At 37.4% G+C, this 25,377-nt stretch overlaps 1 protein-coding gene and 1 long non-coding RNA gene across 3 annotated transcripts in view; one reads left to right on the top strand and one right to left on the bottom strand.

Moving 5' to 3' along the window:
- The window catches only part of MAP4K3 (mitogen-activated protein kinase kinase kinase kinase 3), a 201,240-nt gene that overhangs the window by 131,609 nt on the left and 44,254 nt on the right, over positions 1-25,377 (bottom strand). For both annotated transcript variants that reach the window (XM_082427700.1, XM_082427701.1), the window contains exon 2: positions 14,987-15,044. In XM_082427700.1, the coding sequence (XP_082283826.1) occupies positions 14,987-15,044 (58 nt within the window). The remainder of the gene's footprint in view (positions 1-14,986; positions 15,045-25,377) is intronic.
- On the top strand, positions 3,192-14,008 carry LOC309644292. Its single transcript, XR_014254356.1, has 2 exons — positions 3,192-4,245; positions 4,460-14,008. It is a non-coding gene; the product is annotated as an uncharacterized lncRNA (long non-coding RNA).

The following is a 25,377-nucleotide window of genomic DNA, read 5'->3' as shown; positions in this document are numbered from 1 at the left end:
TGATCCTATCTCCTTCCAAGCCCTCTCAGAACCTTGCTCCATCATTTATATTGTCTTTGATACCTTTATTCTCTCTATCACCACTCACATTTTTCCTCGCAGCCTACAAACATGCTCAAACTTACCTCAAAGTGAAAAACCTGGACTTCCCTGGTAGCGCAGTGGTTAAGAATCCACCTGCCAATGCAGGGGACTCAGGTTCGAGCCCTGATCCGGGAAGATCCCACATGCTGCGGAGCAAGTAAGCCCCCGCGCCACGACTACTTAGCCTTCGCTCTAGAGCCTGCGAGCCACAACTACTGAAGCCCGTGGACTCTAGGGTCCGTGTGCCGCAACTACTGAGCCCAAGTGCTGCAACTACTGAAGCCCGCATGCCTAGAGCCCCTCCTCCACAACGAGAAGCCATTGAAATGAGAAGCCCGTGCACTGCAACGAAGAGTAGCCCCCGCTCCCTGCAACTAGAGAAAGCCTGCGCTTAGCAATGAAGACCCAACGCAGCCAAAAATAAAATAAATTAATTAATTTTTTTTAAAAAGTGAAAAACCTTCCCTTAACCTTGCTCCTCCTATATTAAACCAGTCCCCACTTTCACACTCAAATTTCTTCAAAAAACAGTCTGAGCTTTGCTTCCTTTTCATGACTTCCATTCATTCCTCAGCCCACTACAATCTATTTTTCACTCCATGACTCTGCTGAAATTACTCTTGCAAAGGTCCATGTCATTCTAAGAGCCAAATCAAAGGCCTCTTATCAATTCTCATTCTACCTGATGTATCAGCAACATTTGGTACTAGTGACCCCCTCTTTCTTTTTGAAATTCTCCAACTGCAACTACTACCAAACACCAGTGATCTCCATATCCACCCCTTCAGCCAAGAGCTCTCTCCTGAGCTCCAGACCTGTAGATCAAATTAACAACTGTACACAACTACACAATCTCTAAATACCTCATAATCAAGATGTCTCAGATGAATGGAAATATATTCTTTCTCTTCAGTCTACTTTCTAAACACATCTCAATTCTAGCCCTACTATAACAATCCTGGTTCAAATCCTCGTAATAATACTCAAATTGCCTCCTGGGGTAGACTACTATTTGTGCCTCCAATGGCCATTCTTTCCATCTCTTTGGACATCTAGCTGCCTAGCTAAAGACCACATTTCCCAGCCTCTCTTGCATTTGTGTGGCCACGGAAGTTAAGTTCTAGCACAAAAATGAGTATGTGACTGGTATGTGACTTGCAACCTCACTTCCTTAAAAGAAAAGTTGCTTGCCTTAAAATACCTGTCTCTCTTCCAGCAAGCTAAAGACGGACATACCAGTGACCTAACCTCACATAAGCAGATGAATGAGCGCTCTACTGGGTGATGGCATAAAATGGAAGGAACGTGTATCCCTGAATGACCTCATGGAACAGAACTGAACTACCAACTTGGACTCACCTCAGAACTGTCAACGTGAGAGAGAAATAAATGTCTATCTTGTTTAGGTCACTTTATTTTTGGGTTTCTTTGTTTTAGCAGTTAACCTGAACCTTAATACCCTTCTTTAAAGAAAATTTTTTTTATTGAAGTAGAGTTGATTTACAGTGCTGTGCCAATCTCTGCTGTACAGCAAGGTGACTCAGTTATACACACATACACATTCTTTTCCTAATACCCTTCTCAATATACCTCTTCACTGGTCTCCCTGTTTCCAGTACTGACTTACATTTCAGTACATTCACCACATTACTGCCTGTTATCTTTTCAAACACAGACTAAATATTAGTCTTCTCTCTAATAACCTTCAATGACCCACAGCTCTAGACATTCTGGCATGAAATAGAAGGTATCATGGTACACAATCTGGCCCTAAGTATCTTTCTGGCTTACATCCTTTATGACCCACTCCCATCCTGGACTATGCCCCCCATTTTCCCACACAGATACTTTAGTGCCAGCATCATCAGACTTCAACTTTCTCCAGTGTAACAGAAAAACAAAACATAACTCTGTAAAGTGAAAGACAGAGGAGGTAAATTAACTCTGACGGGGCAACCAAAAAAAGGTGTGAACAGACAGGGTATACTTTACACATACTGTCATTAAAATGATAAACTTCAGGGTCTGTTCTTTGTGGGAGGAGTTTAAAGATGCACTGACTATCCAGTGGCCGAAATGTCAACAGCACCAACATCAGCAAGAAAAACAAGAGGCTGTTTAAATTATATGGATAATATATACTTTTGCTGAGGTGAAATCCATGTAACAAAGTGTACAGTTCAGTGGCAGTTAGTACATTCACAATGTTGTGCTACCATCACCTCTATCTAGTTTCAAAACATTTTATCACCTCCAAAGGTGACCACATACCCACTAAGCAGTCACTTCTCATCCCCCTCTCCCCAGAGCCCCTGGCAACAACAAATCTGCTTTCTGTCTCTATGGATTTACTTATGCTGTATATTTCACATAAATGGAAATACACAGTATGTGACCTATTGTGTTTGGCTTCTTCATTTAGCATAATGTTTCCGAGGTTCGTTTTGTAGCATTTATCAATATGGATCACATAAATTTTACAAGCAGCGTTATTTGTAAATGTAACGTATTGGAACCAACCTAGAGGCTCACACATGGAACACTGACTGATTCATATGATGGAGTACTATGCAGAATGAGAATTAATGTGGAATGATTTCCCAGACAGACTGTTAAGTGAAAAGGGCAAAATTCAAAGGGATAGCTATAGTATGCTACCTTTTGTAAAAGAAAAGAAGAGAAAATAAGAAAATATTCATGTATCTGCTCATTTGGGTAAACAAAACAAAACATGGAAAGATAAACCTGAGACCAAAAATAGTGGTTATCAACAGCGGATGAGTGGGAATAGGATAAAAAAAGATAAAAGAATGACACTTGGGCTTCCCTGGTGGCGCAGTGGTTGAGAGTCTGCCTGCCAATGCAGGGGACACGGGTTCGAGCCCTGGTCTGGGAAGATCTCACATGCCGCGGAGCAACTGGGCCTGTGAGCCACAACTACTGAGCCTGCGCGTCTGGAGCCTGTGCTCCGCAACAAGAGAGGCTGCGATAGTGAGAGGCCCGCGCACCGCGATGAAGAGTGGCCCCCGCTTGCCACAACTAGAGAAAGCCCTGGCACAGAAATGAAGACCCAACACAGCCAAAAATAAATAAATAAATTTAAAAAAAAAAAAGAATGACACTTCCCTGAATCATGTTCAAGTTGCACATACTTAAAAAAATACTCTAAAAGAAATAAAATCAACGATGAAGGAGGCATCCCCAAAATGAATACAAACAGAAACAAATAAACTGGTCATGTATCATGGGTTGAAATGTGTCCGCCCAAAAGATATGGTGAACTGAACCTCCAGTACTTGTGAATGTGATCCTATTTGGAAACAGGGTCTTGCTGTAATCATGCTAAGATGAGGCCTTTACGGTAGTCTCTAGGACTGGTGTTCTCATATGAAGGGGAAATTTGGAGACAGGGTGTTTGCTCTGTGATGACGGAGGCAGAGACTGGAACCACCTATAAGCCAAGGAACACCAAGGGTTGCTGGCCATCACCAGAAGCTAGAGAGGCAGGGAACATATTTTTCAGGGTTCTCAGAAAGAACCAACTCTGCTGACGCCTTGATTTCCAACTTGTAGCCTCCGTAACTGTTAGAGGATAAATTTCTGTTGTTTCAAGCCACCTAGTTTGTGCTACTTTGTTATGGCAGCCTGGAAACTAATACACCATACAAACTTCAACAGAATAACATAAGTAATTTTGAAAGGGAGAGAGACAAGGGGAACCAGATTTTAGGACACTATACGCCCTCAGCCTAGAGATAAATATTCTAAACAAACAATGACCTCCAGTTAGTAGCTGAGTTCTCACAGAGGCATAGGTTAACAATTCTGAAATTACTTTTATGTTCAAGGATTAAGCAAGTAAGTAAATACACTGCCGATAATGGAAACCAGGTTTCCCTCTGTTGGAGAAGGAAGTTACACATATGGAAAGAAAAGAGAGAATGAACTTTATGGTGTTAGACTGGTATTGGAGGTATAAGCATGAAGTCATAGTTTTCGATAAAGATAGATGGGGGGTAGGGAAGGGAGAGGTGTGTGGGTATGTACATATTTATGTGTGCATACATACATCTATCTCCTGGCTCTATCCCTTAAGACAACCTAGTAGAAACTATGCATCAGTAGCAATAAACAGACCTAGCATTCAAAACAAAGGCTCAGGCCTGTGCGTCTGGAGCCTGTGCTCCGCAACAGGAGAGGCTGCGGTGGTGAGAGGCCCGCGCACCGCGATGAAGAGTGGTCCCCGCTTGCCGCGGCTGGGGAAGGCCCTCGCACAGAAACGAAGACCCAACAAGGCCAAAAATAAATAAATAAATAAATAAAAGAATGTGAATTTCTAAAAAAAAAAAAAACAAAAAAAAAAACAAAGGCTCAGGAACTCTTTCAGATTAAAAAACAAACAAACAAAAAAAACTGAAGAGACCTGGCAACGGAATGCAACACATTATCCCAGATTTTCTTTTTCCTAAAAAGGTATTATTGGGGCAACTGACAAAATCTGAATAAGGTCTGTGGATTAAATAACAGCCCTGTAGCAGCATTAATTTCCTGATTTTGATGATTGTACTGTTATGTAAGGCAATGAATGACATTTCATTGTTCTAACGAAATACACACTAAGGTATTCAGGGGAAGAGGGTATCTTTAAGTGGATAAGATAAGGAAAAGATAAAGCAAATGTAGCAAATATTAATATTGAGAAATCTTGATGAAATATTGAAATTCTTTGTACTATTCTTTCAACATTTCCCCTAAAGTCTGAAATTATGTTAAATAAAAACTATAGGGCTTCCCTGGTGGCACAGTGGTTAAGAATCCGCCTGCCAATTCAGGGGACACGGGTTCGAGCCCTGGTCCGGGAAGATCCCACATGCCGCAGAGCAACTAAGCCCATGCGCCACAACTACTGAGCCTGTGCTCTAGAGCCCGCGAGCCACAACTACTGAAGCCCGCACGCCACAACTACTGAAGCCCGCACGCCTACAGCCCGTGCTCCACAACAAGAGAAGCCACTGCAATGAGAAGCCCGCGCACCACAATGAAGGGTAGTCCCCGCTCGCCACAACTAGAGAAAGCCCGCGAGCAGCAACGAAGACCCAATGCAGCCAAAAATAATAAATAAATAAAATAAATTTTAAAAAACTATAAAAACTTAAAATTTAATTTAACATTGAAAATAAATGAATAATGAGCTCTACAGTAGAGAGGCAAACTTTCAAAAAATATTGCTGGAGAACTGGGAATTATTCTAAAAATTCCAGGAAGCATCTGTAAGGCAACATACATAATAGCACAGGCTCTAGGGAGACATAAACCTGGATTTAAATTTGCTCCGCTGTCATACAGTCCTAGGCAAATTACTTAATCTTTCTGTGCCTCTATCCTGTGAGATGGGGATGATAATACCGTACCTACTGCACAGCGTTTGTTACTGTGAGGATTAACTGAGACAATGCATATGAAGAGCTTAGTACAGGGTCTGGCACAGTGTCCTAAGCAAGTATCCAAAAAGTGGCTGCTGTGACTTTTATCACCATTAGTGTTGTTGTTGTTATGTGAATTTGTGAATTTAAGAAAAATAATTCTACCATCTGGAAAAACACTAATAAGAAAGTGGATTCCTGGGACTTCCCTGCTGGTGCAGTGGTTAAGAATCCGCCTGCCAATGCAGGGGACACAGGTTCAAGCCCTGGTCCGGGAAGATCCCACATGCCGCGGAGCAACTAAGTCCATGCGCCACAACTACTGAGCCTGCGCTCTAGAGCCTGTGAGCCACAACTACTGAGCCTGTGCTCTAGAGCCCATGAGCCACAACAAGAGAAGCCACCGCAATGAGAAGCCCGCGCACCGCAACAAAGAGTAGCCCCCGCTCGCCGCAACTAGAGAAAGCCCGCGCATAGCAACGAAGACCCAACACAGCCAAAAATAAATAAATTAATTAATTAATTTAAAAAAAAAGGAAAGTGGATTCCTGTTAAGCCAAGTTCTGCACATCATCATTATTTTCTACTGATTTCTGGACCCGTTTGAATTCTGCTGCCAAATTCTCCCCTGTACCTCCTCTGACAAAGAAAGCAAACTCAATATGATAGCTGTGTTTCCCCTAGTTTTTAATTTTAAAAGGACCTGTTAGTACTTCAGAGCCTATTAATGTTACTTATATACATGACACCTATAGACTTTGAAGACTAAATATGTATATATCAAAGATCCAAACCAAACATATAAAAAGGGTTAATCTGTTTACCTGGAGATTGATTTTATTTTATCTTACAAATAATAAATATTTTTCTCCAGCAAGTAGCATGGGTATGCTCAAAAGGTTAGAAAGTTGCTTTGTTCCACAAAGTATAAGAACTCTAGGAACAGAACTCGTAAGTTGTGGGGTTTTTTGAACATTAAAAAAATGTTTTCACATAGAAAAAAAAATCATTCTGGATGTTTTAGTTTATCATATACAATATTCATTCAGTAAAATATTTACCAAACATTTATGTGCATAGAGCTGTACAATGTCTCAAGGTTATAATTAAGAGACAAGGCCTCCTCCATCGAGGATTTTACAGTCTATGGTAGACGTTATATTTAAGTTCAAAAAAGGCAATTCCTGAACTTTATTTCACTGTACATGAGTAGTAACTGAAAGAAGGTAAGTTTAAGGAAATAATTTTATAAGCTTGCCTCATTCCACAGCCCCCAGAGTATCACAAAGAAAAGTCTAACACCCAAAGCACGTTCAGTATCTCTAGCAGCTCTATGGCATGTGTAAGAGTGTATGCGTGTGTACTGCGGGGAGAGGTGGGGGAGTGGATAGCAAGAGAGAGGACTAAGTCAGTAGACAGTATAAGAAATCAGTTGTTGCATTTGTTTTCTAGAACAAGAAAACATAATAGCTTATTAATTTTATTCATTTTAATTGCACAATAAATCAATGTATTTATAACAATTTTAAGTCCCTATTAATAAAAATTACAGCTATTTTAAGTACTTCAAATACATTAAACTACTTAATTTTTACAAGAACCCTATGAGGTAGGAACTATTACTGCCCCTACTTTGCAGAAAGGAAAAATAGGTAGAGAGGTTAATAATCTGCCAAGGTCACACAGTTTACTATGATGGAGCCTCAATTTTAATCAAAGCACTCTGGGTCCAAAGTCCACATTCTTAACCACTACGCTATATGCTCTCTCTTTGACTTCCACTACCCGTCGTAGAAACGATTAGGTTTCAAACTAAGCACTTATTTAGTAACTTTAACTTTTCAGGACATAAATGAGAACCAGGCATGGACAAAAAGTACCTTGAGAAGGTAAGAGAGATGACTCAAAGTTCAAAGGAAAATTCTTCTGATAAGCTCACAGCATATTCACTTTTTCATTAGATGCAATTCTAACAAATCTGATTGTCCAATCTCCTGGCCAACAACACAACAGAAACAGGAGACAGAGAAGGCAGATATAAAGGGCTAGACCTCAAAATCAAGAAATGTGCCTTATCATTTATCTTAACATATGTCAGTAAATGTTTACGGACCTAAAGAGAAGCAACTAGGGAATTCCCTGGCGGTCCAGTGGTTAGGACTCCACAAGCTGCTCAGCGTGGCCAAAAAAAAGCAACTAGTGACACGTAGAGAGGGGGAAACGTCATTGTCATTCAGTCACTGTCATTTAGAGCCTTTTTCTGAGAGGCACCACAACATTTCTCTTTGCCATGAGCTGCTGAGGACAACTTATAACTATTAGTTACATTATGATAACTACACTACTCTCAGTATGTTATTTGAGGTGAAATGCATTTGAGAAATATTTACAAACACAATGGTTAAAACAATTTTCGCAATTTAAAGAGGATCTTAGAAAACTCACTTTTATGGAATCCTTTATTTTCCAATGTCATTGAGTATCTTACATTATTGTATCTATCTCTGATATCCAAATAATATGTCATTATCAATCATTATGTTAATCTTCATCAGGTTCTATAAAAAATATTCTTTGCAACAACCTACCTCAGGAACAAGTATTATTTTAAAAGCTAGTTTCAGTGTGGTATTGGCAACAAAATAAATAGGCAATTCCTTAAATTAAAACAGAAAGCCCAGAACAGAACCAATTATAACAAAGAGCTAGATTTAACTATTTGAGAAAAAAAAATTAAGTTCGATTTTTACTTCACATCATACAACAAACTAATTCTACATGGATCTAAGATCTAAATGTTAAAAAAAAAAAGTACAACGAAAGTCAAAAGTTTATATGTGTATATAAAATATACATATACGTATGAATAAATAGTGGGATTGGCAAGGCTTTCAAAGCATAAAGCTTTGATAACCGTGTCCTATAGTTCAAAAGGAAAATGGGCACAATCAGATAATAACCAATCTTTCCACTATCAATTCTGTCCTCCTACCTGCTTATATACTCATCCTCTGCCTTATCTCCTGTTAAAATGAATCAAGTCTCCTTGCTCTTAGACTTACGCCTTGGATCCTGTCTCTTTTCATTTTCTCAGACTTTATTCCTGGAGTTACCTGCATTAGCTTCTGCAACATCTATTTCTTCTTCTCTACTGATTTATTCTCACTGCACTGGCACAAAACGTAACTGAGTATCATGTATTCTAGAAAAATCTTCCATAAACTCTAGGTCCCACTCCAGCTAATGCCCCATTTCTCTGCTAACCTTTTCAGCAAAAGGCCTTGAGAGGAGAATCTTTCTGGCTATCTTCACTTCCTTTCCTCTCATTCTCTCCTTAACCACTAATCTGATTTATCAAAGTCATCAAAACCAATGCCCAATTCTGAATCCTCATCGTACTCCACATCTCTCAGCATCATCTGACACAGTTTAATCTCCCTCCTGCCTGAAAGACTTTCTTCTAAGGCTTCACTGACAAAACCCTCAGCAGATATTTCTCCTACCTAATTTGTTACCTGTTTTCAAGTTTTCTTTGCTGGGACCTCCTCCTCTAGCGGACCTCTAGTATCGAAATCACCCAGGGTTACAACCTGGGCCATCCTTCTCTATCTCTCCTTTCTTCTCAGGTAACCTCATCTACTTCCACGGCTTCATGGACCACCTACATGCTGAGGACCCTCAAATCTGTATGTGTAACCTAACTTCTCCTAAAGCTCCAGATGCATGTGTCAAACTGCCTATTGAACACCTCCAACTAGATATCTAGCAGATGCCTAAAACATACATAATAAATAGAGGATTACTGATTCCATCCACACTTCAAGTCTTCCCCATTTCAGTAAACAGTACCTAAAGTATCACCCAGTTGCTCAGGCCAAAAATCCTCCAAAAGCTTTCCACTGAGCTTCAAGTAAAATCTAACCTCCTTACCACAGTGCCCAAGGCCATCTATAATCTAGTCCCTGACTAGCTTTCCAGCCCCCTTCCACACCCTGTTCCCCGCTGGCTCACAATGATCCAGCCATACAGGCCTTCTCTCTGTCCTCAGCCTTGCAGCACTCATTCTTGTCTCAGAGTCACTGCACTTACCCTTGACCACCTAGAATGCTCTCCCCCCAAGACTGTCACATGACTATTGCCTTCTCATCGTTCAAGTCTCAACCCAAATGCCACCTGCTCTGAAGGTCTCCCTTAACCACACTGGCTAAAGTAGCCTCTGGCCACTTTCAACAACATTACCTTATTTTAGTTCATGAATTATCTTATCTGTTTACATGTTTACTGTCACTTTGAACTAAAATATAAGCTTCTCAAGGGTAAGAGTCTGCCTTATTTACCACTATTTGCCCAGCACCCAGACCAATGCCTGGCACGTAGCAGACAATGAATAAATATTTGTTAAATGACTGACACAAACAAGCTCTTCATAAAATAAAAATAAAAGGCCAAGAAGTATATGGGGAAAAAAGATACCCAATCACTGGAAGACAGAGAAATGTTAATTAACAGTAAGACATCGGTGTTTGATCAATACTAAAGATTTTATTATAATGATACCCTTTTGTGGGCAAAGGTATAGGAAAAAAACCAAAAACCAAAAAATCAAACCCTGGAAATGTCAGGCATAATCCCTAGTATATGTCAAAACTCTTAAAAATGTACATATCCTCTGACCAGCTAATTAATTTATCATGACAAAATAATCATATGTACAAGGACAAAAGATGTCCTCATAGGTACATGATACATAATAAATAGAGGTACATGGTTTATAATTGTAAAAACTTAAGTGTTATAATCATTAGGGACTGATTAAACAGCTATAATTTATATTGCTGAATACTATGCAGCCAACTAAAAAATGGTGGTGTAGAAATACTAACATAGAAAAAAATTCATGAAATGCTTTTCAAATGAAAAGAAGATGTACAAAATAAACCCATTTATGGATAAAACACACTCATGTACATATACATGTGTTTGCATCTTTGGTAGGCAATGGCCAGGCCAGCTACAGATCTGAGGACATAGTAAGAAATGGAACACAAAACTACCGAACAGCGTCACAACAAATAATTGCCTTTTCTAAGAAGAGTCACACCACTCGCTGAGTATTGATGATGTCCCTCTGCAAGCCTGATAGCATAAATGGCAGCAAGCCAGGTGTTTTGTGGTTGACAAATCACTCACTGCACGGACCACCAGTCTGGGTCACCTCTGAGGACCTGGGGAAGCACTGGGGAGCTGTGCCCACTCATGGTATTCTTCTCTTACTTAGCCTTTGCAATGCTTGTTTACCAGTTCAGCAGTAAGCATGCAAATCAAGCTGATCTCAGTACATTCTTATCCATCTCTGAACTCTGCCCAGCCCTTTGTGGTCTGCGTAGGTAAGTGTGTGTGTCTCTGTGTGTGTAGTATATATGTTAGGTGTTTGTACAGGCATACCTCAGAGATGTTGTGGGTTTAGTTCCAGAAGACTGCAATAAAGCAAGTCACACTAATTTCTTGGTTTCCCAGTACATATGAAAATTATGTTTACACTAACTGTAGTCTATTAAGCAATAGCACTATATCTAAAAAAAAAGTACATACCTTAATTTAAAAATACTTTATTGCTAAAATATGCTAACCATCATCTGAGCCTTTGGCAAGTCGTAATCTTTTTGCCATTAACATCACTGATCACAGATGACCATAAAAGTTATACTAATAATGAAAATGTTTGAATTATGAGAATTGACAGAATGTGACACAGTGACACGAAGTGAGCAAAAGCTACTGGAAAAATGGTGCCAACAGACTTACTCAATGCAGGGTCACCACAAACCTTCAATTTGTAAAAAACACAGTATTTGTGAAGTACAGTAAAGTGAAGCCCAATAAAACTAGGTATGCCTGTACATAAATACACAAAAAAATCTAGAGAAAATCACTAAAAGTCAAGTGTTTATATAGGTGGCAGAATGATGAATGATGTTTAGCTTCTTCTTCTTGGTTAATTGTATTTTTTTAACTTTTATTACAATGATCAAACATTGTCTTTGCAATTTAAGTTAAAAAATGTTACAGACTGATGCTTAATCAAAGAACAATTGAGAAAATCAAATCTAAATTAAAGCCACAGGACTAAGATTAGAAGCCCCAGTGAGATACTTAGACCAAATTCACATTTAAGTAAACAATTTTGTCCAAATGTCCAAAGAAGTTTTCATCTAGCTTCAGGTTCAAACTGGATATCAGTTATAAAGAAAAAGGGGGAAAAAAAAACCCAACTTTGGATGCAAATTCTTAAAATCATTTCCACTACACTTGACTATTTCAGATTTAGTTTCTGTTTTTCAAAATGTCAAAGACTGGATATCAGAATTGTAATTTAGAAAAATGAGAACATAACACCACCAACAAAGCTGTCCTCTTCCACCACATGCCAAATCAAACCTTAATCTTATCAGTCTTCTAGAACTAACCACTAACTCACAGAAGAACACACTAAATGATCCTACAGGGGGGCAGCTGGCAAAACCCCGACTGAGGGAAAATCCTACAGGACACATAACCAAGTTTCTTCAAACAAACAAACAAAAGACAAGGAAAAAGACAGCGATGAAGGCAGAACCTATGGATATAAAAGAAATTTGAGACACATCAACTAATTACAACGTGTGAAACTTATTTGTTATTAAGAAGCTATTATTAATATTGTAAGAGACTACAATGGTATTGTGGTTATTTTTTATAACTGTATTAAGGCATATTTTAAAATCATGTAATTCATCCATATCAAGTGCATAATTCAATGATTTTTTTTTTTTAGTAAATTCACCAAGTAAGTTCACTGTAAATCAGTTTTAGAATACTTCCATTACCCAATAAGATCCCTCATGCCCATTAACTATTAATCCTCCCACCACATACACCAGCCCACGAATCCACTTTCTGACTCTGTAGATTTGCCTTTTCTGAACATTTCACATAAATGGAATCATATAATATGTAGTCTCTTTTGTCTGGTTTCTTTCACTTTACATGTTTTTAAGGTTCATTTATGTCACAGCATGTATCAACAGTTTGTTTCTTTTTATTGCTGAACAGTATTCCATTGTATGGACACATTTTGTCTATTCATTTACCAGTTGATGGGCAGTTAGGTTGTTTCCAGCTTCTGTCTATCATGAATAACACTGCTGTGAACATTTGTGTGTGAAAGTTGTTGTGTGGGTAGATACACAAGAGTGGAATTGCTACGTCATTATGGCAAATTAAGAAACTTTTAAAGAAACTTTTAAAGTGCTTTAGATATATTAGCTTATTTAATCCTTACAACAACCTTAAGAGGAAGTTACTATTATTATCCCCATTTTAGGGATGAGGAAACAGAGGTCCATCCGAAAAGCTTAAGCAATGTGGTCAAGCCAGACCAGAATCAAAGTAGTCTGGCTTTGGAGTCTGTGCACTTAACCACTGTGCCATATACTTCAAGCTCACCAACAAGTTAAACATTTCTCACAGGATATAAACAAATTAAAACAAAGAAATTAAACGGAAAAATTCAGGGGGAATTCCCTGGTGGTCCAGTGGTTAGTACTCCGGGTTCCACTGCAGGGGGCCCGGGTTCAATCCCTGGTCAGGGAACTAAGATCCTGCAAGCCACACATGCAGCCAAAAAAAAAATTCAGGTGACTGCTATGAACACACAAGTAGGGAATCCAATGTTAACCAAATTTAAGTGTATATCTAATAACATATATGGTAGTAACTCTTGTTATCTCTGAGTGGCAGAATAGGAATAAGCTTTTTTCTTTTTATTTAATTGTGTTTTCTTTTATTACAATGATCTATATACACAAGGCAGTGTTCAAGATAAACATAACACAAAAAATTCACTAATCAGGAAACAAATGACTTGATGAACAATAAGATTTTAAGTTCCTAATTTTTTAAAGGAAATTTTAAGATGTCCTGAATGTGTACTATGCACCGACGCTAAGTTGAGTGCTGTGGACATAAATTCGATTAAAACTTAGGAACAAAGAAAGGCAACTCTGGAAGCACAGCTGTGGTAAGTGCTATTCCAGAGCTATTCCTGCAGGAGTCATCTTAGTCAGGGCAGGGGTCAGGGGAGGAAGGCTTCCTGAAAGAGGAGGCACTAAACTGATATGAGGGAATGATGTATGTACACACTGCTACCAGTTAAGAGACTACTTCATCAATAACATAGCCACTTCTTAATGATTAAAAATGGAGGTCCTGCTTCAAATGTCAAACCTTTAATTTCTTTCTTAACCTCAGATTTTGTCAATTTCAAATTTCCACTAAACAACAGGAGAGTCAGAGAACAGAAAAAGCTTTGTCATGTGATGGTAGAATATAATTAGAATATAAAAAATCTGTAAATACCTATAACTTAAAAAGTATTTTTTAAATTCATTATATTTGAGTGTGGTTTGATCACAGTCAGTCAACACATCCTTCAAACTTCATCTTAATAGCACTTCTAAAAAGTCTACTGATGATCTAAATCAGGGGTGGGCAAACTACAGGCGCAGGTAGCCTGGTTTGCTAAGAATGGTTTTTCAGCAAAGAATGGTTTTTATATTTTAGGAGGATGAAAGGAGAGAGAGAGGGAGGAAGAGAGAGAGAACTGTATACAGAGACTAGCTGTGGTCCAAAAAGCCTAAAGTATTTTACTATCTCGACTTACATAGAAAAAGTTGCCTACACTTAAAAAAAAAAAAAAATTACTGGATGTATTTGTGCCCATACTGAAAGGCACCTTCAGAAAGGCACTATAATCGCCATGGAACTCAGTCTAGACACTAGTACACTTACTTACTTATGGTGGGAAGGAGAAAAAGAGGGACGAGTATGTAGTTAGTTCAGAAAGACATGGGTTTTGCAGGGTTGGGGGCGTGGAATTCAGGGATAGAATACAGTTGAAGCAGACGAAAAATACGGAGCAGTCCTAGGGGCTTGACAAGCTACTCAAGGTGGAAGGTAGCTATTACAATATTAACGACCTGTGAAATGTGAGAGCTAGGTTTATTGAGGAAACCGAGACTCAGAGCTGAAGTTACTTGCCCAAGTTCACAGAGCAGGAGAGTGGGACACGAAGAGCTGGACTACAACGACCAGATTTCAGTCCCATTCTTCCCACTGCGTCACACTGCCCCTCATCACTGGACAGCGTTAACCTGGAAATACACCGCTAACGATGTGTGACAAGGGAGCTCAACTGCGTCCAGAAGGAACAAAGTCCGCTCAGGAGCTCCCCTCCCTCCCGCAATTACTAGTTATTTTTCAGGGAAGAACTGGGCAACATGTCTACAGGTCTCAAAGAGGTGAAGGAAAGAGTAGACACCAGTCCTATTTGTCAGATGTTGAGAACAACAAGAGAAGGTTGACCAAACATCATTAAAACAAGCCTGGAAGCTATCCAGTGGCTGAGAGCAATAAGAAACACCAAATTTCAATGAATTTACCTGGTTCCAATTTTATGACTTTAATTGCTGCCAATTCACCGGTGTTAACATTCCGTGCCTAAAAGAGAAGAAAAGATAATTGTGAACAAAGCTTTCATAAAAACTTCATAAAATGTCATTTGAGCTTTTATTTATTTTCAATTATTCAGAAAAGTTTTTTACAGCAAGAACTGCAAAAGTGATTTACATTTACAAAACAAACAGTATATTCTTCAAAATGAATTTCAACATTAATCCATGTATAAATTTAATAATGGTGATAATAATAATATTGTTAACAGAAGCACAGACCTTAGTATACATCAGGCACTATTCTAAGTGTTTTTATATTAATTCGTTTAATCCTTACAACAATCTTATGAGGTAGGTACTAATATTATTCCCGTGTTGCAGATGAGGAATCTGAAGCACCAACAAGTTAAAGAACTTGCCAAGGCCATCTAGCTATTAAGTGACAGTGCTGGGATTCCAACCCAGGCAGTCTAACTCTAGAGTCTGAGCTTTTTTAAGCATTACATTCTATTGCCATTCATTCAAAGGTTTGTTAAAATTTTGAATTAACTAGCTTTAAACTTTTAAATTTAAAAACTTCATAATATGAAAAGCAAGCACCATTTTTTAACTGTAAAAATAACTTCCCTGCATCTGTTTAAACACACCTGATAGTACAATGAAATAAGTACAGTTAATACAAACCAAATATATTTTTACAAGCCACATATTAAAAATAAAAATCATTAAAAAAAAATCAATCCATAATATTAGATTGCTGGTGTTTACAGCTGTAATTATGTATAAATAAGCAGAAATTGTCTTTTCAATTTGTATAAAAATGGCAGTTACTTTTGTCAATTTAAAATGTTTTATAATTGAATCAGAATTTTCAAAATAATGTTTTAAACTATGAACTGAAACTTAATAAATTGATTTTCATATCAACCAATGAAGACCAATATATGCAATTCCCTGATCACAGAAAAATTCATTCATGTGATGAGAATAATACTTAGTTGTAACACTTCTTATTAATGGATTGGTAAAGATCAGTGAATCACCCACAAGGGTTGATAACAGCATTAACATCGGAATCCTTCTAAGAATACTGGGGCATTAAAAAAAAAAAAATCAGTTTCTAAGAAGATATACATGGGACACAGTCACTACTGAAATATAAAATTTAACCTTTAAACTCAAAGAAGAACAAAGGTATTAAAAAATATAAATTAAGAAAACATTAAAATAAAATTTTCAGGGAAAATTCATTCCTTTTGGAAAAAAATCCTCATGACTAATAAACACTTAGGATGCCAACTTATTACAGGCAGTTCAAAACAGATTTCAACATTTATTTCAAACTAAACTTAATTTCCATTATATGAGACAGACAGTTCAAATAGTGCCACATAAGTATTTTTTCCCTTCCCTAGGATGAGAAGGTACACACACACACACACACACACACACACACACACACACGGAATAGAAATTCTGGGAGCATTTTCTAAGGAGGATAGGGCAGAGTGTACCTGTAAAATATTCAGGATATCACATCAACGTTAGTCATAAATCTTCTCAAACACTCTCAGAACTCGTTGCCTTTCCTCACACTGAGATATCTTTTCCCTGTTAGGCTCCTCCTTGATACTCTGTCTGTTAACCCACATCTTTTTTAGCACTTCTCCAAATAAAATAAGACAAAACACACTACTCTCTCCAATTCTCAATTCTCCATTTAAAAATCTTGCTATAGTTTTGTTTTCTGTTTATTGAAAATAAACTCAGAGTATGCACTAGCAAAAAATATGAACTCAAAGAAAGCTAGGGTGATTACTTTTACAGCTGAAATTCTGTTCCCAGCTTACCACAAGAGGGCACGATCTCTATTGACAACACAAGTTACACAAAGTGTCCAAAATGGCTGCAGTACACAATGTACTCTTCTAAAAATAGGTTTATTAATGGTTACACCAGCACATATTTAACAGAAAAACTATGACAGTAAACTAGTGATAACTAGCTTACTAAAGTCAATTATTTACTATAGGCTTGACTTATGAATACAATTTTTCAAAATTTAAATCAGTCCAGAATTTTCTAAAGGATAAAAAGTTATAAAATATTGGAATTCTCCAATATGTAAGCTATTTGACAGACAAGATAATTCACAAAAAGGGAAGAAGAATAACAAAAAACCCTCAGTAAACCTGAATTTCTGAGCTTTTTCCCCATCAAAATCCTTACATTTATTAATGGAAGGTGTTTAAAGCATAATGGTTCATCAAGAATCTTGGTCCTCTGGCTAAAATAAGTCATATTTTGCTGTCTCTAAACTCACAGCAGCCAAGGTTACACACAGGTAAATTTAAAAATTAATATTAACTCTAATACTCTGTACCTGCTATTCTTTTTTCAATCACCTAGAGAAACTGATTAGGAAAAAAATGAGAGCAAGGTAAATATTATAAAATATTACCGTGTATAAAGTTAAGAATTTCTAAATCAGTATCAGTAACATAAAATGTACAGATCTGCCCAGGGCAGAAAACTGAGGATACGTATTCTCAGCTTCTAGACCCAGTCTTCTGCCACATCATTGATCTGACCACCATTCTTACATGCTCTGAAAGTGATGTTCAGATCATGTTGTTCTTGAGTTTAAAACTCTTCAGGAGTACACACCATTGCTTTAAAGACACAAATTCAAATTCCCTATCAGAGAATTTAAATTATTTACTAAATACAGCACTTTTTATAACAGCTTTATTGGGATATAATTCACATACCATGAAGTTCACCCTTTTAACATGTACAATGCAGTGGTTTCTAGTATATTCACATAATTATGTAACCATTATTCCTATCTAAATGTGAAACATTTTCATCGCTCCAGAAAGAAACCCCCAGACCCATCAGCCGTCACTCCCCTACTCCTCCCCCTCCCAGACCCTGACAACTAGTACTGGTCTACTTTCTGTCTCTATTGATTTGACTATTCTGGATATTTCATATAAATATGATCATACAAAATGTGGTCCCTTGTGACTAGCTTCTTTCACTGAGCATAAGGTTTTCAGGTTCATCCATGTTGCAGCACGTATCAGTACTTTATTCCTTTTGCTGCTGAACAATATTTCATTGTATGGCAATTCCACATTTGTTTATCCTTTTATCAGTTGAAGGATATTTGGGTTGTTTCCATTTTGGGCTATTATGAACAATGCTTTTATGAACACTGTGTGGACCTAGGTTTTCAATTCTGTTGGATACAGACCTAATAGTGGAATTGCTGAATCACATGGTAACTGTATGATTAGCTGTTTGAAGAACTGTCAAACTTTCTTCTAAAGTGGCTGCACCATTTTATATTATCGCCAGCAATGTATGAGGATTCCAATTTCTCTACATCCATGCCAATATTTATTATTACCTGGCTTTTTAACTTTTGTTTTCTTAGTGAATGTGAAGTACTATCTCTTTGTGGTTTGACTTACAACTCACTAATGGCTAACAATCTTGAGCATCTTTTCATATGCTGGTTTGTCACTTGAATTTCTTTGGAAAAATGTGTATCCAATTCTTTGCCCATTTTTAATTGTCAATTTTATTGTTGACTTGTAAGAGTTCTTTATAAATCTTGATATGTCTCTTATTGGTTACATGACTTGTAAATATTTAATCCCACTCTGAGTTGTCTTCGTTTTCTTGATGGTGTTCTTTGAAGCACAAAACTTGTAAATTTTGATGAAGTCCGACTTACCTATTTTTAGTTACTTGTGCTTTGAGTATTATAGCTGAAAAACCACTGCCTGGAACCCAAGGTCACAAAGATTTTCTTTCCTATGTTTTTTTCTAAGAGTTTTATAGTTTAGGTCTTCCATTTAGGTCTCTGATCCATTTTGAGTGACTTTTTATATGGTGTCAGGCAGGGCTCAAATTTCACTCCTTTTGCATGTGGATAGCCAACTGTGAAATACAACATTTTAACTGTAAAACCATTCACTACCTGGCCCCTGTCTATATTTCCAGTCATTCCTTAATTTGCACTTTATGCTCTAGCCAAACTAAACAACTGGCCATCTCCAGTGCTATCCACACTTTTTGCCCTTTGGCACTTAATGCCTAGACAAACGCTTTCCCTAACTCCCTCCCCTGGCCTAACTTCCAGATGTCTTTTAAAGCTCAACTTAGGTTATTATCACTTCCCACAAGAATTTTCCTGATCCCCATTCAAGTTTAGGCACCCCCCCCCCACACACACACACACTCCCACAGATCCTCAGTAACCTTTCTCAAATGGGAGTGGGCCTGGTGAGAAAAATCCTGCAGATCTAGAGCTGATCTCAGTTTTAGAGGAGCTCTTGGAAACTATTACATTTCAAAGCTGTCCCAAAATTCAGTTTGATTCAGTCAGCCTTTTAGAAGCCATTCATATTAGCATTAATTTGGGAAAAGGTTTTTCTGAGATGATTTCATGCAAACTGCTGAGTTATCTCCAAATATCAGAAAAGTATTCCTTGAGTGTGGGAATGGGAGTAAACAACATAATCAAGAATGGATCATTAAGCAGCAAAAAAAAAAAAAAAAAAAAGTGCTATGTGTTATATAAAGTGAGTTAAATAACTATCAGTAACAAATCTGATCATCTACGATATACCAAGCACCTTCTGGTATTCAAAGCTTACTACTCAGAAGGGGCTGTCCAACGTGAATATGAAGAAAGGTTCTGAAATGGGAGTGAAAAAATGCAAAGTTTAGTGCTGGCTCTGCCAGTAACAAGCAATGGGATCTGAGCAAGTAATTTCCTTGTGTCTTCTCCCCCCAATTTAAAAATAAGAAAGTGAAAAAAGACTATTTCTAAGAAGTTTCCTTCTAATTCTGAAAGTCAATGTTTACATCAAATAATTTAACTCTAAATTAACAGATTCCAAATACTGAACCAGCTGGCTGGTTATACAAGAATCGTATGAGGAGTTTAAAAACAAAACAATAAAAACACTGCCACTGATTTCTGAATCAACAGATTTAGGATGAGACACAGGAATCCGTATTTAAAACTACTGAAGTGCTGCTTCTGGTGCTCAGCCAGGTCTGGGCGCCTGGTCTAAGGCACTGTGCCATGTGAATTTTATAAAATATAAGTACCAACTTTTTAAGTCTGAAAGGGGTGTTACAGGGATGGCTTTATGAAGGAGATACCACTTAAGCAGAGGTTTGAGAGATGGGCTGGATTACAACAAACACAGAAGAGGGATGGGAACGAGGGCACAGAAAGAAAAGCATGAACAAAGGCACAGGGACAGAAAACAGGCTATTTTGAGTGTACTGGGCGGGCCAAACCTCAGGGTGCCTCCCATATAAATACTCATTTCAGAGAAAAATGGCTAACCCACAGCGCCTGCTGAAGGAATAGTTTTGTTTGCTTTTCCACAGTTTCTTGGACTAGGTATGAGCCTACTACAAAGGCAACCACTTCATAGGAAGACTGATAGCCAGGGTGATGTACATTCCTGGTTTGCCCAGGACACTTGCGGGTTATGCCAACTGCCCTAGCAGAATTATTAACAGCGCCCACTTTCACTCTCAAATTTATAATTAAAATTTTATATAACTTGGACGGTAAATTATAAGGTCACTCTACCAATAAACCGTGAGCTGACATGAAAAGGGAAATAGGCCAATCAGATTCTCGAAAATAGGGGTCAGCAAACATGCCTGTTTTTGCAAATGAAGTTTTACCGAAACACAGCCATGTTCATCTGGTTAAGTATTGTCTATGGCTGCTTTCACAATACACCAGTAGAGCTGAGCAGCTGAGATAGAGACCATGTGGCCCACAAAACCTGAAGTATTTACTATCTGGTCCTTTACAGAAAAAACTGGCTGACCCCCACTCTAAAACAGCACTATCCAATAGAACCTTCTGCATTAATGGAAATGTTCTATACCTGCGCTGTCCACTACTGTAGCCCCATACCACATGGAGCTACTGATCAACTGAAATGTGGCTAATACAACTGAAGAACTGAACTGTATTTAAGTATTTGTGTATGCAATATTTAAATTTGAAAGGCTTTAAATTTTTTTGAGATATTTAAATATTTAAAAATTTGAGATATAATTGACACATAACATTGTATTAGTTTTAGGTGTACAACATAATGATTTGATATATGTGTATATTACTAAATGATTACCACAATAAGTTTAGTTAACATTCATCACCACACATAGCTACAAATTTTTTCTTGTGATGAGAACTTTTAAGATCTATTCTCTTAGCATCTTTCAAATATACGATACAGTATTGTTAACTATAGTCACCATGCTGTACATTACATCCCCAAGACTCGTTTAGCTTTAACTGGAAAACAATCAACTTTTAAAAATATAGTTCTAGTAGTTTTAACACATGCATAGATTTGCATAAAATGAGTTAACCACCATCTGGAAACAGAAAAGTTCCATCACTGCAAAACCTCCCTTGAAAGTTACATTCTCCCTTCAGCCCAACCTTTGGCAACTACTGATTTGTTCTTTGCCACTACAGTTTTGCCTTTTCAAGAATTTCATGTAAATTAAATCATCATATAACTTTTGGAGACTATTTTCTTTCACCAAGTTGCTGCATGTATCATTAGTTTATTCCTTTTTATTGTTAAGTAGTATCCCATTGCATGGATATACCACAGTTCATTCACTACCATTGGAAGGACACATTGGCTGTTTTCAGTTTTAGGTAAGTGTGAATTGAGCTGCTATAAGCATCTGTGTACAGATTATAAAAATACCTTGGAGAGGGACTGGGCCATACAGTAGGTATATGTATCATCTTTAAAGAAACTGTCAAGTTCTTTCTAGAGTGGCTGTACCATTGTTCCATTTCCAGCAGCAGTGTATGAGAGCTCCAGTTCTTCCAGAACTTCCTTGCTAGAAGTTGCGATTGTACTTTTTAGCCATTTCTAACAGGTAGGTGATGGTATCTCACGGTGGTTTTAGTCTGCATTTCCCTAATGGCTAATGACATTGAACATCTATTCATGTGCTTATTTGCCATCCTTTGGTGAAGTGTCTTCTATCTTTTGTCCATGTTTTAATTGGGATGTTTATTTTCTTACTGTTGAGTTTTGAGAGTTCTTTATATATTCTAGATACAAGTTCTTTTGCAGGCATATGATTTGCAAATATTTTCTCCCAGTCTATATCTTGTCTTTTCATTTTCTTAATAGTGTCTTTTGCAGAGCATTATGGACTGAACTGTGTGCCCCCAAAATCCGTACATTGGAAGTCCTAAGCCCCAGTACCTTAGAATGTAACTGTATTTGGAGACACGGCCTTTAAAGAGGTAATTAAGGTTAAATGAAGCCATACGGATGGGCTCTAATCCAACAGGACCAGTGTTCTTATAGGAGGAAGAGACCAGAGTTGTGCGTGCACAGAGAAAAGGCCATGTGAGAACACAGCAAGAAGGCAGCCACCTACAACCCAAGGAGAGGCCTCAGGAGACACCAACCCTAACAACACCTTAATCTTGGACTTCCAGTCTCCAGAACTGTGAGAAAATAAAATTTCAATTGTTTACACCACCCAGTCTGTGGTATTTTGCTATGGCAGACCTAGCAAACTAACACACTGAGCAAAAGTTTTTACTTTTGATGAAGTCCAATTTATCAACTGTTTTCTTTTATGAATTATGCTTTTGGTATCATATCCAAGACCTTACTTAACCTCAAGTCATAAAGATTTCTTCCTATGCTTTCTTCTAAAACAAGAAGTTTTACATTTAAATTTATGCTATATTTTGAGTTAATTTTTAAGTTAATTTTGTTTTGTGAAGTTTAGGTCAATGTTCCTTCCTTTTTTTGTTTTTTTGCATGTATATGTCCAACTCTTCCAATACTATTTGTTGAAAAGACTATCTTTCTTCCATTGAATTGTCTTTCATCTTTGTTAAAATCAATTGCCCATATTTGTGTGGGTCTATTTCCGGATTCTATATTGATCCATTGATCTTGTGTCTATTCCCTGCCCATACCACACACAATCCTGATTACTAGAGCTTTACAGTTAAGTCTTAAAAATGAGATATTGTGATTCCTCCAACTTTATTTTTCTTTTTCGAAGTTCCTTTAGCTATTCTAGGTCCTCTGCCTTTTCATAGACATTTTAGAATCACCTTGTCTATGTTTAATTTTTAAAAAACGCTGCTGAGATTCTGCTTGTAATTATAGATCAATTTGTGGAGAGCTGACACCTTTACTATTCAGAATCTTTCAATCCATGAACACTACTCTCTATTTAGGTTTTCTCTGATATTTTTCATGAATGTTTTATAAAAACATTATCAGCATATAGATCCTACACATTATGTATTTTCAGCACATAGATCCTACACATTTTGATTTTAAAAGCAGTGTGTGGCCAGTGACAACTGTATTAGACCTCACAGCTCTAAGAAGTTTGAACCACCATGCAATATAACCCAGTGTGTAAATGATGCCATAAAGTTGTGCCACTGTCTTAGCAAGTAGGACCTTGCGCAAATAAAGATTTGAAGAAACTGGAAAGATACAGTGAGGAGACAGACAATAAAGAGCAGAGAACAGAACAAATGCACAGAAAAAAATAAGAGACCATGAGAAAGAAACGTATTTCCAAAGCTGCCTTGAGTTCCTGACAGCTTTCCAGTTCCCCATCACATGTATCTTCACAATAGCCTCTCTTTTCTTGAATTAACCTGAATGGCTCTTTGTTTCTCAAAACCAGATGATTAAAGATCTAAATTTCTAGGACTGTATGATGCTAATTTCAAAAAAGAAAAAAACAGATTGAGACTACCATACTAACTTTTAAAAAAGATGCACTTAACAGCTAATGATTGTATATAGACATGGAAAATAATCTATGACTGATAAAAGACAAACAGCAACAAGTTATATTTCAAAGTTTATTTTTTAAGTTGTTTGGAATTCAAGTTGGAATTGTTCCATATCAATAACACTTTTAAGTGGTAATTGGCAGACCACAAATGTCAAATGAACTAATAATATGGATAAAACTTAATAGTGGTATTAAGTTTGGGAAAACGTAAGGGACCATGTAAGCACATTCTCACTTCCCACTACAGAAGTGACAGAAGCAGCGTCTCTAACCCAAGGGTGCTCAAACTCCAGTATATAAAAATCACCTGCGGTTTTGCTTTTGGAAATATGTAAGACTAGATATGAAAATCCTTCCCGTTACAAATACCTAGATATGGCAGGTAAGATAGAACAAGTACTCTTTTAAATGCACTGCTGGACACACAAGGAAAGAAATCCACAGGAAGAGAAAACAGTCATTCGCTCAAAAAGTATCTGTTGAATGCATTTAATGAAGGAAATCAGAGTTGTAAGCAAGAGCTAAAGCCATGACCTTAGCTTAAACTTAGAATCTAGAGACTTAAATTTTGATTTTTATTGGATGTAGTGAAAGCTGGAATTGAGACCACTGCATAAAACCAACAATGCCCCTGAAAGGCCACACCTCTCAGTGAATGGAGGGGAGGAAGGGGGTGTCTGTCCATTGACAAAATGATTGAATAAAAAAACAACTGCTTGAATCACTAGAATGAGGGGGGATTCCCTGAAAATCCAAATTCATAATTACAGCCTATTCTCAGTTGAGTATAAATTTACACTTCTTGCAAGGACCAGGAACCTCAAGCCAAGAAACGAATTTAAGCTGTTTCTGGGTTGGTGGTAATGCAAGGCACCTGACAGAAAGAGAAGCAAATTTTCTGTAGAGAAATGCACCTTCAATCCATGCCCCAGGAGATTCCTAAATTACTTTAGCCAAATATGAAATTAAAACAAAATTATCAAACCACAAGGAAACAAACTACAAGAGCAGCAAAAGTTATAAACAACAGAATTAAATTTGCAGGAAGTTCAAATTTTGGAATTAAGAGATACATAATATAAAATTACAGTTAAGTATGCTTTAAAAGTTTACAGGACTAAAGGAAAGTATTAAATACATGGACCAGAAACAAGAGGGTAACAAAAATGACTTGAAAGATAGGAAAAAAAGAACCTAACAGAATTTCTGGAAATAAAAAGTATAATTCTTGAGATTAAAAACCTAATTGGAGCAGACACAAAGACAGAATTAGTAAACCAAATGACAGATCTGAAACAGCAAAAAGAGATAAAGACAGAAGATGTGAGAGATTAAGAGACATTTTAAAATCATCTTATCTCATAAAGACATCTCATGAAAGAAAGATGAACATACATCTAATTAAAGTTTCAAAAGAACAGAAAAAAATGGAGAGAAGCGGTATTTCAAGAGATAGCGGCTGGAAATTTTCCAGGATAGATAGAAGACATAAGACCTCAGATTCAGGAGACACA

The sequence above is a fragment of the Balaenoptera physalus genome (assembly GCF_965194825.1).
Source record: "Balaenoptera physalus genome assembly, chromosome: 15".
Lineage (NCBI taxonomy): Eukaryota > Metazoa > Chordata > Mammalia > Artiodactyla > Balaenopteridae > Balaenoptera > Balaenoptera physalus.
This window is presented reverse-complemented; position numbering and strand designations above follow the sequence as displayed.